Raw genomic sequence first — 14,641 nt, 5'->3', positions numbered from 1 at the left:
ATGGGCGATTTCAATGTATCATATGAAAATATAAAGAAGATTACAAACGAAAAGGTTCATTTCATTGGTCGTATAATAATCTACACCAAATCAAACACAAATTTTATTAATATGTAAGATGGTTTTAAATATACACCTTGTGTACGATTAGTATTATTTATGCCTCTAAGTACCCCTGCGTCAAATTAATCTTAAGAGTATTATTGCTTACGCTTCTATATCGTATATGGCTATTGCGGTATTGCCACACTGGTATCTTCTCCAATAATGTACAAGGCATACTAGAAGGGTAAATTTTACTATCAGTAAAGAGGTTATTTTTATTGGAAATTTAGCCTAGGTTAACCCCAAAAGAAAAGGATATACCTGCTAATTTTAGCGAATTATTTATGAGCCAAACAATTAATACTTTTAACTATTCCTTAAAAGAAATATTATTGAGAATTTACCCCAGAAATGAGAAATGATAAAATTTTGCTTTCTTTCATATTATTTCGAATTTTTATGAATTAATAATTTAGTTCTTTACACCTTACCAGTAATCATCACCAATTAGCAGAATCAAATTCTTATATATTCACTTTTACTAAGTAGGTTTATAGGAACGCTTGTCACTCCATTCATAGTTATAAGTAATTTTTTTCTTTCTTTTTTTTCTATTTTGTAAAAAGTTATATATATTTTTTTAACTAACATTTTTGTTATACCCTCTCTATAGCGAACTTTTATACAGTGAATAACTTGCTATAATGAAGAAAAATTCAAGTACAGATTTTTTTATATATATAATAGAAATTATCTTCAGTATAGTGAATTTCTCACTATAATGTCCATGAGGGTGGAATGTATTAGGTTTTAGTAGAATAAAAAAGCAAAGTCTTTTGTACGATCCCGTGCAGTCTCTGGGCTTTGTACGGAGAGACAGGATGGATTCAAGGTGCTTAGTGTGTTTTAACAAATAGGGTTTAACTTATTGCTAGTTATTTATTGATGTTTCAGAAACACTATGTACTCCACTTATGCTTTTTTGCGCAAAAAAATAAATAGCTCACTTTCTTTCGTAAATTCCACAACGTATTCAATCCTATTATTACCTATTTGTTAGTCTAAATCCCATTCTGATAATATATTTTAAATATAATCAATATTTACTTCAATAACTGAAGTAAGAAGTCCAACTGATTTAAAAAAATTGAACAAAAATCGACGAATATTTTTTTATCAGAAAACTTGCATTTAAAATTTGTAAAGAAGGGGAATAATCAAATTTTCTAGATTTAAATTAATTATAAATCGGACCTTAAAGCATAAAAAAAAAGAAACATTTAATACATGTAATTATATTCATTATTTACTTTAAAGAAAAAAAGTTTTTATTTTTAATTTACTTTCTTTATTTTATTATTATTCAATCCTTTAAATGACTTGTACATGTCTAGTAAAGGTTGCATTAAAAATAAAACTTAAATATCGGTTAATTATATTTTTTGGGTGTATGTACTAGATAGATTTGCGATCTTTTTGTTTTCATTAATAAAAACGATTGAATATTTCATTTTGTATGAAGTAGTGAACTTTAATCGAGTAAATCATAATTCGGGCCAAAAATTAACATTGAATTTTTAGATACAAGCACGTGAATTATAGCCAATCAACATCAACACGTGACCGTGCTAACGACAATTTAACATGACACTATTAATTATCACTGCGTATTTATTATACAGATTTTTTATGTACATTTGTTAGAAAAGGCTGTTTGCAATTAATATTGTTTTCTCAATTTAATGAATTTCATAATTATACAAAGTATAGATATAAACAATAACTTGTTAGGAAAAAAAATTTTCTCTTCGTGAAAAATTCTAGACGCGAAATTATATTTTTATTATGCAAGCCAGTATAATATTAGGCCACCCGTAAAGTGTAAAACAACCCTACTAATTTACTAATTTTTTAAAAAATGTCGTAAATAACAGCGATATTAGTGAAAATATTTTTTTCCATTGATTTTCTCCTTTGTTAGTTAAAAAGTATCCAATATTTCAACCAATTAGAAATGAGTTGTACCTAATTTCATATGTTTAACAAACTTCTACCAGTCTTCTTGCCTTATCAATAAGTATCATAGCGTATACTAAAAAATTCTAGTATAATGAAAAAAAAAGCGAAGCAAAGATTCGAATCAATAAAAGGGAATTTAATATTTTAATTATTTTAATATATCCATTTTTTTTTATAAAAAAGGAGCTATTTCTAGCAACTAAATGAATATTCACAAAAAGATTCGACAAAGATTTTCCCAGAGGACAAAAGATCTTGTAAAATCAATCATCAGCTTATGCATGGCTCGTGCATAAAATTCAACTGAGAATGGATGATCATAATATTTAATGGTTAAACTCGTATCATGTTAGATGATTATATAAACTTTATTAAAAAAAATTTTTCACAAAATCTTAAAAACATAAATAATTTAGTTAACCTAATCATAAAATATATATAAAAAAAATTCTTATAGGTAAAATTTTCAATGTCATCAAATGAAAGATACTTAGTAATAAAATAATAACAAGAGAACTAGGAGGAACTTCAAAGCTTTTTTAAGGAGGAATAATAAATTAAAATAAAATGGAAAATAAATGACATTAACATTATCTGTCAAAATTTATTATTTAGAAGATTTATAAAAATAAATAATTGTTACGACGCAAAATCGTAATATTATCTTTTCTAATAAAAAAATGACTTTAATAGTAAAAAGTTTGTGGAAAAAAAATTTTTTTCTTCCCAATTAAACACTTTGAAAAAATTTTTTTTTTTTTTGTTTTTTTTCGTAATTTACTTCATTTCCAAGGATTAAAATGTTTTACTCGGAACTCGGAAGTTTTCAAAATATTTTAAATATTTTTATTTTCTGCGCCTTTTGTGTTTCTTTTAGAAAGATGATGATGTCAAACGCACTAAATACTTAATAACGCGCGAGTCATCAATAAAGAATTAGTTAAAGGAGTGATTTTCATTATTTTTTTTTTTTTTTGAATTTTTTTTTTGAATTATCCATAGATTTTTAACCAACGATTTTGCCAGCGCTTTATATAAAAAAATTTCAAGCTTTTCTTCATTCAATTTTCTATGAACAAAAGATCGATTTAATTTTAATGTAAGCTTTGAACCGAAAACTAGAAACAATTGATTTTTTAATTTATGCTTAATATCTATTTACCGAATGTAATCTAATACTGCTGTTAGATATAACTAATTAATCAATAGCCGGTTGAAACTACTGCCTCCTTATTACTAATTTTGGCTTATAATAACGCGAGAACTTGAACACTTATAGTTAGCAAATCTGATCATTGATCTGCAATCAAAAACACTAGATATTATAAATATGTTGGTCATGCCGATGAGAATTTTTTTTTATACATGTAATATATTACCAAGTATAAAAAAAACGGATTTTTCAACTTGTTCTATTACTTGTTCTTCGTGTAAGAATGCACGTGAGTATGAGACAAAATCGAGCGTAATAAATGATTTATTTGGCTAGATATTGTAGATAGAAACATTCCTAATGGGGAAGCTTGGGCAACAGTGCATTGTTAAATTTTTTTTTTTTACCTGCGGAAGGTAAATGATTGGTTAAAAATATGTTACCTAAATATTTGGCGTAAAAAACCCCAACATAGTGATATTATAATGACCGACTATATAGAGTTCTGATAGTATGGGCTAAAAGTAAGTGAAATTGTCTGTACAAAGTTCAGATTGGTCATTTATACATATGAAACTTTCTAGAAGTAAAGAAAAAAAAATTCATTTTCAACCATTAATGTTGATAAATGATGGTGTAATCTTTGAATTTATGTTGCAATTAGCATTTTTCATTAAATGCAGTAACGAGCATTATTAAAATTCTAGCTTACTTATACATAATACGGAATGCCATTGATTGGTTAAATTTCATTTAATTGATATGACCTTCTAAAGTTTTATTATTTGCTATTAATTTAAGTGTCGCCCCCAGTAAAAAAGTAGATTTAATTGGTATTCATTCAATTATTGAGCCCTTACATATGATACAACTAATGTTGGGGTTATAATGATGTTAGCATTTTTACATAATTTTCTTCTTGAAGCTAGTATAATGTAAATAGAATCATCGAACATTCGAATCAGCTGACCTACCAATCTCAATTTATACTAAATGAGTATTAGGTTGAGAATTTTGCATATTTCAAACAAATTTTTATTTTTTTACCTGGGGTTGTTCTAGATTCGAATATTCTATATAATTTGTTTTAGAGTTTCCCACGATATACAAATTTTTTATGCAGTGTAATAATATTAATAATAATAGTTTCGATAATTTAATAATAATGTAGAAAACCTTAAGACGATACTAACATTAAAATTGGGAAATAAGAAATTTAGTATTTATAATTAATATATATATATATATGTTGGTAGGAAAGAACCATTTTTATGTTTTCTACAATTAATGAATCAATTTTAAATAAATGGAAATTAAAATGAATCACCTTAAACAGAATATCTCATTATAATAATACATTATTAACAATAAATCATTTCTTTTTTTGGAAATCCATTTCGGTAACATTGAAAATGAAAATGAACCCAATTTTTGTATTGTTTTTGTTTATGTAATCAATGTATCAATGAAATAATAATAAATTCGAAATAATCCAGAAATAGTAACCAAACACCAAATGTATAAATTTGTAAAACATATTTATAATTATTATTTTATGTATTATTGATGTCGAATTTATTAATGCGAAATTGGTGCATTTTAAACAATTATTTGTTACATTAAATAAAACCAATTTTATACATTTGTTTTTTTTTGTGAGGAACTATTTTTGGATTAATAGAAATTCTGAAGCTTCTATAAATCAGAAGGCATAAAAATCCAAACTATGAATTTTTAAGGGATTTTATTTATTTATATTTATCATTTTCTGCTGATATATTTGACATATATTATATAAATAAAATATATATTTTATTTGTTAAACAGATGATGGATTATTATTATCCTTATCATTATTATTATTATTGTTGTTGTGATTTGGTATCGCAAAATTCACTAACTTTTGTAAATTTTCTAACGTGAACTTTGATAAATCATATTCTAGTTCGCAAGGTACATTATTCAAAATGAACTTTGCGTTAAATACAGAAGTTCGCTTAGCTTCTTTTTTTTGAAGATTTTTATAAAAATCGCTGACGATTTCTTCTACCTTATTTACTTTATTGGATAAGAGCTTAACGCAGTCGTTCGTTTCCTTACAGTCTGGACAAAGTTTTTGAGGTTTCCTCCTAGTTCTCATGTTACTCATGTTACTTAAATTAAACCTTTGAACATATGAAGTTCTTTGTTCGTAATTATTTTTTGATGACATTGTAAAACAGATTGTTATGTTAAAGCTTATTATTGTGAAAAGATATAATCATAGGTACGATCCAAAAGATCGATTTTTTCATACGTAAATTTTGAGGGCTAGAAAATTCATCCCATCTTTATATAAAGTTGAATTTATTGATAGACAATATATTCACAATGATTATGAAAATTATATTTGTAATGAGAATTATAATGCATTATCGGGTTACCCCGTCCCGAAATGGAACTCATTTTTTCCTGAAAATTCCGAATTCCAAATATATTTTACGCGTGGTTGGCAGAATTATTTGATTATTCAATTATTTATATAATTTATAATAAAATAATATTCAAATTATGTTATTTTTTAAAATGAACCTAGTAAAGGTTACTGTATATTTAAGTTCCTTGAAAGACAAATAAGTACTAATAATACCATTTGTGGATTACAGGTTCGAAATCTAGATTCAAAAAATTTAGTTTTTAATAGGTCATATTTTAACCTTTTAAAGATCACAAGTTTTTATCTGGTAGTATTTAATAAATACATAATTTATGGTACTGATATATACCGTTATTCAGTTATCTATTGATATTTATTACCATAAATTTCCCACGGATCAAGGAGATAATAAATAGTCAATCATTAATTTTTCCGTATTATATAAGTGTTAACCCTAATTAAGTTATTTGAATAAAAAAAAAATTCATTTTTATCATTAAAATTTTCCTTATTTATATATAATTTCTTTATTTATACGTTAAAACTAGCATACATTTAAGAGTGAAATATTCCACAGCATTGATGCAAAGTTTTTTATCGCTACAGAAATGGTAAACAAAATTAAATTGAAATTAAATAGGAAATCTCCTTCTTTTATTCCCCATAGTTTTCTGTTAGTAATAAACAAACAAATAAGTGTTGTTAATTGATTTTACATACGAATTGATAAATTGATTATAATAAGGAATTTTACGTGTCAAAACCTTAATCCCCCAGATTATTCATTCTTCAATCGTGTCATGGTTCTCCATGGAAGGGACAAAATAATGCATTTAATGTTCACAAAATCGTCGGGTTTTAGCGGGTTACTTGAAATCCACAAGAAAATTCCTAATGTATTATACAAAATTTCCTTTTTAATCATTCATTGGCGAATCTCTTTTATTTTTTTAGTATTTTGTAATAACGATGCATAATTTGTTGCAGATCAAAAATTAAAAATCTTACGAAAGTCGCACAAAAAGGTTATTTGGAATGACTTACCATAAACAAATAAAAAAATATTGTTGAATTTTTTGAATTTTTATTGCAGTCTATAAGTAGTAATCCTTGTGAGCCTTAAAAGTTTCGGAAGGTTCATTCGGCACAGCAGGCATTTTTTTTTACCAGTTTATCCATTTTATCCAGTTTATCATCAGGGGGTGGGTAAAGATTTACGGAGTTTAGCCCACTTAATGATCATGATATTCATGAGTAATTTTTGACTATCTTGTGATCCAAATGTTTTGATTTATATATACTCTCATAATCCTTAGCTGTTTACAAATATATTGTCCTTTTCTTTGTTCTCTTTCCAATTTCAAAACATTGATTAAGCGTGTTTCTTTGTTTCATAAAAGGCTAGTAATTGATTGTTACGATTAGTTATTTTAGATAACGCTATAATTAACTAAAACGCTCAAATTCAATAATTCACTGATTTACTGTATACAGTACACAGTACATCACATTTACGCGCGTATTTATTATTGTTTACAAAAAAAAAATGATATACTGATTAGGATAATTAAATTAATTGATTTGTTGATTTGTTTATGCACAAATATAGATTTAGGGCTAATTTTCTTTGTTTAACATTTAAATAAATAGAATATTTCTAAAGAAAAAATTTTTTTTTTTTTTTTTTTTTTTTGTATGATATTAAATTTAATTCCGAGCCAAAATATGTGACGCCACAACTCTTAGCCCGATTTTAGCCGTGGCAAAGATTACGACAAATATATATAGTCAAGATGAGTCACTTTTTTTTTCTGAAACATTCTTTGACACCCTTTCATATGATTGTTTGATGATCTTGCTAATTTAGATACGGCGAAATACCATTCGTTGAAAATTGACACGTTATAATTTCAAAGCATATATATTACTTGTTGCACAATCAGCACAAAGTACAAATTCTAAGTTTACTATTTTACTACAATTATTTTATTATTAATTCGTGATCCGTAGAGAATTTTAAAACTATTAAAAATCGGGGCAACTTTGTTATTTTATTCTTTATAGACAAGTATGTATTTCTTAAATATAATTTCAAATTTAAAACTAAATATATATGAATACATTAAGTTGGCTATATTTGCTTGAAGTTTGGTGCCTTTTCTAAAAGAAATAAAAAAATGTTTTATATGTGGTAAAGTTTTTGTACGACTCTCACAGATTCATGTGTAACAATCGCAATTTCTGTGTAACATATAAACTTTCGTGTATGCATCATTAAATGACATTATACAAAGTATACTAATATAGAAATTGGTGTTAAACCAACTTTTGGTAAAGAAAATTCATGTAAAGTTCTGTTTTATAATTTTATACTTTCCCCGAATTTTATTAATTAAATTCTCCACTTTTTAGACGGATTACGAATTAATAATAAATTTTATATCAGATGTAAAAACGAGCAAACAGAAATACTACTACTATGTAATAGTTATATTCTGGGCGAACGATTGGGATAAGCGTAATTTTACTAGAAATTGCACGAACTTGATTCTAAATTTGACGAACTCCAATCCATACTTTTGCAAAAAATTTGTCAAAATGTTTATTACTCGCCTAATTATAAACCATTAAAAATTCAATGAGTATTCCTGTAAATTTCAGAATTTTTTCTTTTATAATATTTACTATTGATACACTTGATACTCTTGATACACTTTGATACACTTGATACTTAAGTGTTATTAGACTTTGATTACTACTTGATTTGAAGCCACGCTCTAATTTCGAATATCTTGAAACATATTTCTTTGTTTATTGTAATAATATTAATAATTCTTAAAATATTGCTCCGAAGTTTTATTCCTTTGGTATAGCAATCAGTAGAATTGTCAGTATTTAGTAAGTAGGGAACTGATTCAGAATTAATAATTGTGATTTTTTTGTCGATAGACGTGTAAATAATGCTGAAGATTACTTAAAGATACTGTATATCGTTAGTTACAAGTTCAAATACATCTACTGGAGGTGAATCTGAATTTTTAGTATTATTTAATACCTGGATTTTCGTGCACATGATAATAATAGTAAACAATTGCAGCTTCATTAAATATTGGTATTGATAAAGGTTTCGTTGGATAGGGTTCTTGGATAAAACTCCTTACTATCTGGCATATATATATATATGTATGTATGTATAGCATTTAACTGCGACTTTGAACCATTTACTTTAAGTATTCACCTTTTTCTTTTCTATTAATATATAAAATTGCTGCATGAAGTCGTTCACATCAATTGTAACCTAGCTGTTGGTTTATTTATCGTTCTTGTAGAATTGGCTCATGGTATACCTTGTCGATTACCAACCAATGGTAGATAAAATTTGCTTACAAATATCTGTTTTTCCTTCTACTAGATGCTTGCATTGTTTTAAACATTAACTAAATTTCTAGAGCTAATTATATCCAGTTTATTAATTTTATTAATTGATATTAAATGTAGTAACTTTTTCATTTATATTACATCCGCCAAAATAAACAATATTTTGAATATTCTGTTAGTATTTTATTTGATTTAACGGTTATAAATATTTGTGGTGGGAATTGTTTCTGAATAATTATTCAATCAAATAATTATAAGTTATTGTGCTTTGTAACGATTAATATGATTAATATCACAATTATTAACCAATGATAGCAGATGATTGGTAAAGATTTGGTCACGTAGTGGTCAAAATCTATCCAATCAGCAGAATGCTAGAATTGGTTAATAATTGTGATATTTATCAACGCAAACTCGAAAAACATAATAACAATCATATTATCGATCGCGTGACCCATAGTATGGACTTAGCTTAATTATAACTTTTAAATTATAGTTTATCTTTGATTTTTTAAAAATAACAAAATTATCGGCAATTACTGTATATTTAATATACGGAGCACGATAATAGTTGTTAACTTGTCATGATCTCTGCACGATCTCTGATATCCATAACTCAAGGGTACATTAAATATTACATTAATGTTTGAGAAAACCTGACAAAAAAAGTAGTTGGATTCTAAACTTATTTACAACGAATTGGTTTAATTAAAAGCATCCTCATCAATGAAACATTTGGTCATCATGATCTCGTCATAAAACAATTTACTAATAATAGTTTTTAAAACGAATCTTTTATGTTTATAAGTTTCCTTTTTCTTCATGTGTTATAAAACGTGTGTAACTCGATTTAAATTAATTTGCATAAGATCAAAATTTCAATTCTTTATTTGGGACTTTTTAAACTAATTACGAGCCACAAGTTCACAACCGATCATTTTCTTAATCATTCAATTTCTAACATTGGTTTAGTTTTATTAAATACTCAGCCACTTATATAATTTTTCCGTTAAAATATATTGTAAAATATATACAATATATTTATTATTATTGTTTAAAAAAATTTATGAAAATTTTTAATATGGTAATAAAATAATTCTTACTTCTTAGAATTACTTTAACGGATTAAAAAAAGAGTATTTGAAGAAAAAATTTCAAAGTATTATTTGAAATTGTACGCCGAAAAATTATTTTAATACAATCATCCTTGAACATTTAACTTTCAGAATAAACATATTTTTTTTTATTTTATTTCATTTTCAGGGAAAATTTCTTTTTCAATGAATAAATAAATGGCTGTTCAAAACAATGAAATCCGTCTATATTTTGAATTTTATGTTACTCATCTAACTCCGTTGGATTTACACGGAATTGTTATTCCTTAAATAAAATTTTCAATTTTTATGTAACTATATATGTATATATGGAAATCAAAATTCCGAGGACTGCAGCTTTAAGCATTTTTTTTTATAAATATAAATCTAAAAAATTTTTTTGTTTTTTTCTTAAAAAAAAAAAAGAAAAACAAACAACTAAAAAATCATTTTATTTATTTTATGAACAAGTTCTTTTTATAAAGCTCTTTAAAAGGTTGATATATTAAATACGGATTATTAAACTGATTTAATACTGTAGAGTAATTTTATGAATTTTATTCAGGTTTATTAATTAAAACTTCCTTATTAAAAACATAATTTTTAAAACAACAATATTTCTAATAATGCTTAAGTGCTTAAGGTGAAATATAAAGAATAGCTGCAAAAGCATTTATTCTTTTTTTGCGATATTGAATTATTATTATTTTTTTTTTAAAAAAAAAAGCAAGTTAACCTTAAAGAATACAGTAGAAAATCGTAAAAAATTAGTTAAAAGATAAATTCTATAATTAAGGGTTATTGAATGCAAATAACGCGGTTGATCATCGTTAAGGAAGTTGTACTAGATGAATAGATATTACTAGCTGAGATTGTAAAATTGCTTGGTACCGTAATAACTCTAAAGTAAAACTTGATGGTCGTATTCCAATTCGCATTGGAATATTCATTACATGAGTAAATTTTGCATTAAATTTACTAAAATGCTACGAGTTTGTATCGAAGGTATTATATCATTTAAACGAAAAAAAAAAATTCTTAAAAATCTCTAATCTAGGTACTCTCATAAATACTAAAATACGAATATTTTAAAAAAATCTTAAACAATACCATATAATAATTTTATAAATCATAATAAAATATTTGAATAAAAAATTTACGAACCACCATCTTACAAAAATCATGTAAACTCTACTATAATGTTGTGTTTTCGATGAAAATAAAAAAAATTTTTCATAAAAAATATTTTTTTCGACATAGAAACGTAGTATGAAAAACATATTTTAACGAAACAATGAAGAGGTTGCTGAACATCCAGCAGGTAAAATTAAAGATTCAAAACTATTGTTATCATAAAAATTTGTTCCATTAAAGAAATCATTTTCAATGGAATTATTCGTAATTTGAGGTGTGTTTATTCGAGCGATTCGATCTATAGTACTAGAATTATTTATCGGTCGAATTTGCGCAACGCGGTTTCGGTTTATATTGACATTATTTGTATTATTTGCTACATTAATAAATTGTGACGTCCCATGTTGTCCATAATTTCTTGATGACATTTTTTTTGTGATGCTTGTACAAAAATCGATGAAAATTTTGCTGTATAAACTTAAAATCTTTACCAAAGGAAATTTTCAAGCTTTTATAAGAAAAATCCTCACTATAAACTAAACCTCAAAAGGTACTAATTTGTCTTTCAAGGAACCTTAAAATATACAGTAACCTTTACTAGGTTCATTTTAAAAATAACATATTTGAATATTATTTATTTATTAATTATATAAATAATTGAATTATCAAATAATTCTGGCAACACGCGTAAAAATATATTTGGAATTCGGAATTTTCAGGAAAAAATGAGTTCCATATCGGCACTTATTGCATAGGTCTTTAGGCAATACTTTGCTGTTTTCGATCTCAGCCATTTGATTTGGTCAGATTGTGCCACTTCGGAACGGGATAGGTGCTCCCGATATTGCATCACGGATCTTGTAGTAGTAGTCTCAATATCAATACACTTTAATCTTTACTTATCATTATCATATTATTGTTATTACTGATTTTGTAGAATTTTCTAACGTGAAATTTGATAAATCATATTCCAATTCGCAAGGAACAAAGTCGTCGGGTTTTAGCGGGTTACTTGAAATCCACAAGTAAACTCCTAATGTATTATACAAAATTTCCTTTTTAATCATTTATTGGCAAATCCCTTTTATTTTTTTAGTAGTTTGTATATAACAACAATAAGACGATGCATAAATTGTTGCAGATCAAAATTATTAAAAACCTACTTACCATAAATAAATAAAAAATATAGTTGATATTTTGGAATTTTATTGCAGTCTATAAGTAGTAATCCTGGGATCGAACACAACAGTTTAAAAGATTTCAGTTATGGACTTATGGTTGGTTAAAGTATAAATCTTTCCAATTTCAATTTAATGATAATATTGATTGATTATTCCGATTAGTTATTTTACTGTTGTTGTAGATAACGCCGCCTTACAGAAAATGATATACTGATTTTGGGATAATTAAAATTGATTTGTTGATTTGTTATGCACAAATATATCATAGGGCTTAATTCCGGATCTCGAATTAATTTTCTTTGTTTAAATGGAATATTTCCTTTTTTTTCGTTGTATGATATTCATAGTTCTTAAAATTCTTTTTTATTGGCCATTGCTATTTATAACCCAATTTTGTTATTCGTACTCACATGGCTAGAATTAAGGAAAATTTGGCCAAGCGATATCACGTGTCATTAAATAATGTTGGATACAAATAACAAAAATGGGTACGAATAACTATCGCCTTTTTACTAAATTTAATTCGGTTTTTTTCTGTTGATATGATTGAGATGATCTTGCTAATTTAGATACGGCGAAATATCATTCGTTAAAAATTGACACGTTATATTTTCAAAGCATTACTTGTTGCAAAGTAAATAAGAGAATATTATAGAAATATTACTATTATTTTTGCACTGATATACACAATCATCGATGATTTTCCGTGTTTCACGGAATTTCACAGAAATCACAGAATAGGATTATTTAATTTTCGACTGATTTAGGATTTGCAATCATCATAATGCTGGCCGACATTAAGTTTGGCTAGAATTTGTGAATCGTAATGTTGGCCGACCTTGCATAATTCTGGCCAAATCACAGGATTTTACATAATTAACTTTAATCACCACAGAAAATCATCATACCTGAATTCTCTGATACAAAAGTCAACCCACTATCGTGGCTTAATCGTGGCTTATTTTCAGCCAATCCATAAGCAAGTAAAAATAATATTATTCTCCCTTTTCCATTGGATAATTATATAATATCTTATGTTCCGTAAACGTTTAATATAATTACTGTCATTATTATCATGAAACGCTTAATAAGATAATAATGATTTCATCAAGTAAATAAACATAAAATCATAAACATAATTAAAAACCCATCCTGAGCACCCAATTATATAAAGATTGCAAAATTTAAATGCAATGCAGTTCTTTCAAAAAAAAAAAGCACAAGAATCGAAACTGAAAGATAACTAAAATTAAAATTACATATTTATCAATAATAAAATCTAAAAATAGATGGATTTTCGAGGAAAGGAATTTTGAAACAAAGATAACAAATCCTAATCGAATAATAACAAATTGCCGATTGTTATTAATTTACCTTCCTAAGTTGGCAAAGAAAAATTTTATATTATTAAAATTTATTCAAACTCAAATTGGAAATTTAATAAAGAGATATTGAGGATTTTTTCTTATAAAAGCATCGAAAATTCCTTTGGTAAAGATTTTTAATTTTATACAGCAAAATTTTCATCGATTTTTGTACAAGCATCACAAAAAAACATCTTCCAATGTCATCAAGAAATTATGGACAACGCGGAACGTCACGATTTATTAATGTAACAAATAATACAAATAATATCAATATAAACCGAAATCGCGTTGCAGAAATTCGACTGATAAATAATTCTAGTACTATAGATCGAATTTCTCTAATAAACACACCTCAAATTACGAATAATTCCATTGAAAATGATTTCTTTAATGGAACAAGTTTTTATAATAACAATAGTTTCGAATCTTTAATTTTACCTGCTGGATGTTCAACAACCTCTTCATTGTTTCGTTAAAATATGTTTTTCATACTTAGTTTAATTTGAAACTGCGCTTCTATCTCGAAAAATATTTTTATGAAAATTTGTTTTTTTTTCATCATAAACACAACATTATAATAGAATTTACATAATTTTTATACTAAGATGGTGGTCTGTAAATTTTTATTCAAATATTTTATTATGGTTTATAAATTATTATATGGTATTATATAAGACTTTTTAAAATATTCGTTTAATCAAATTGTATTTTTATACAAATTATATATGAGAGTCATACAATGAACCTAGATTAGAGATTTTTAAGATTTTTTTTTTTTTTGTTTAATGATAACCTAATTTAATAATCCCTTCGATACAAACTTGTAGCATTTTAGTAAAATTGCAAAATTTACT

General features: G+C 25.7%; 4 protein-coding genes across 4 annotated transcripts; 2 read left to right on the top strand and 2 right to left on the bottom strand.

Annotated features, from left to right (window-relative positions):
• OCT59_003016 (uncharacterized protein) lies at positions 1-750 on the top strand (the record flags this gene model as incomplete). Its single annotated transcript, XM_066145338.1, has 4 exons — positions 1-113; positions 197-289; positions 595-632; positions 719-750. The coding sequence occupies 4 exons, from the start codon at positions 1-3 to the stop codon at positions 748-750; spliced, it is 276 nt and encodes a 91-aa protein (XP_065996068.1).
• Positions 751-5,036: 4,286 nt separating this feature from the next.
• OCT59_003015 (uncharacterized protein) lies at positions 5,037-5,429 on the bottom strand (the record flags this gene model as incomplete). Its single annotated transcript, XM_066145336.1, has 2 exons — positions 5,037-5,189; positions 5,268-5,429. 2 exons carry the CDS (start codon positions 5,427-5,429, stop codon positions 5,037-5,039), a joined length of 315 nt encoding a protein of 104 aa, XP_065996067.1.
• A 5,959-nt stretch (positions 5,430-11,388) lies between these two features.
• OCT59_003014 (uncharacterized protein) lies at positions 11,389-11,667 on the bottom strand (the record flags this gene model as incomplete). Its single annotated transcript, XM_025325085.2, has 1 exon — positions 11,389-11,667. The coding sequence occupies one exon, from the start codon at positions 11,665-11,667 to the stop codon at positions 11,389-11,391; it is 279 nt and encodes a 92-aa protein (XP_025182882.2).
• Positions 11,668-13,984: 2,317 nt separating this feature from the next.
• Positions 13,985-14,263, top strand: OCT59_003013 (uncharacterized protein; the record flags this gene model as incomplete). The annotated part of the gene is made up of 1 exon (XM_025334279.2): positions 13,985-14,263. One exon carries the CDS (start codon positions 13,985-13,987, stop codon positions 14,261-14,263), a length of 279 nt encoding a protein of 92 aa, XP_025182881.1.
• Positions 14,264-14,641: the final 378 nt, after the last annotated feature.

This window comes from Rhizophagus irregularis, chromosome 11 (assembly GCF_026210795.1).
Source record: "Rhizophagus irregularis chromosome 11, complete sequence".
Lineage (NCBI taxonomy): Eukaryota > Fungi > Glomeromycota > Glomeromycetes > Glomerales > Glomeraceae > Rhizophagus > Rhizophagus irregularis.
The sequence above is the reverse complement of the archived record's forward strand: the minus strand, read 5'-3'. Positions and strand labels throughout refer to the sequence as shown.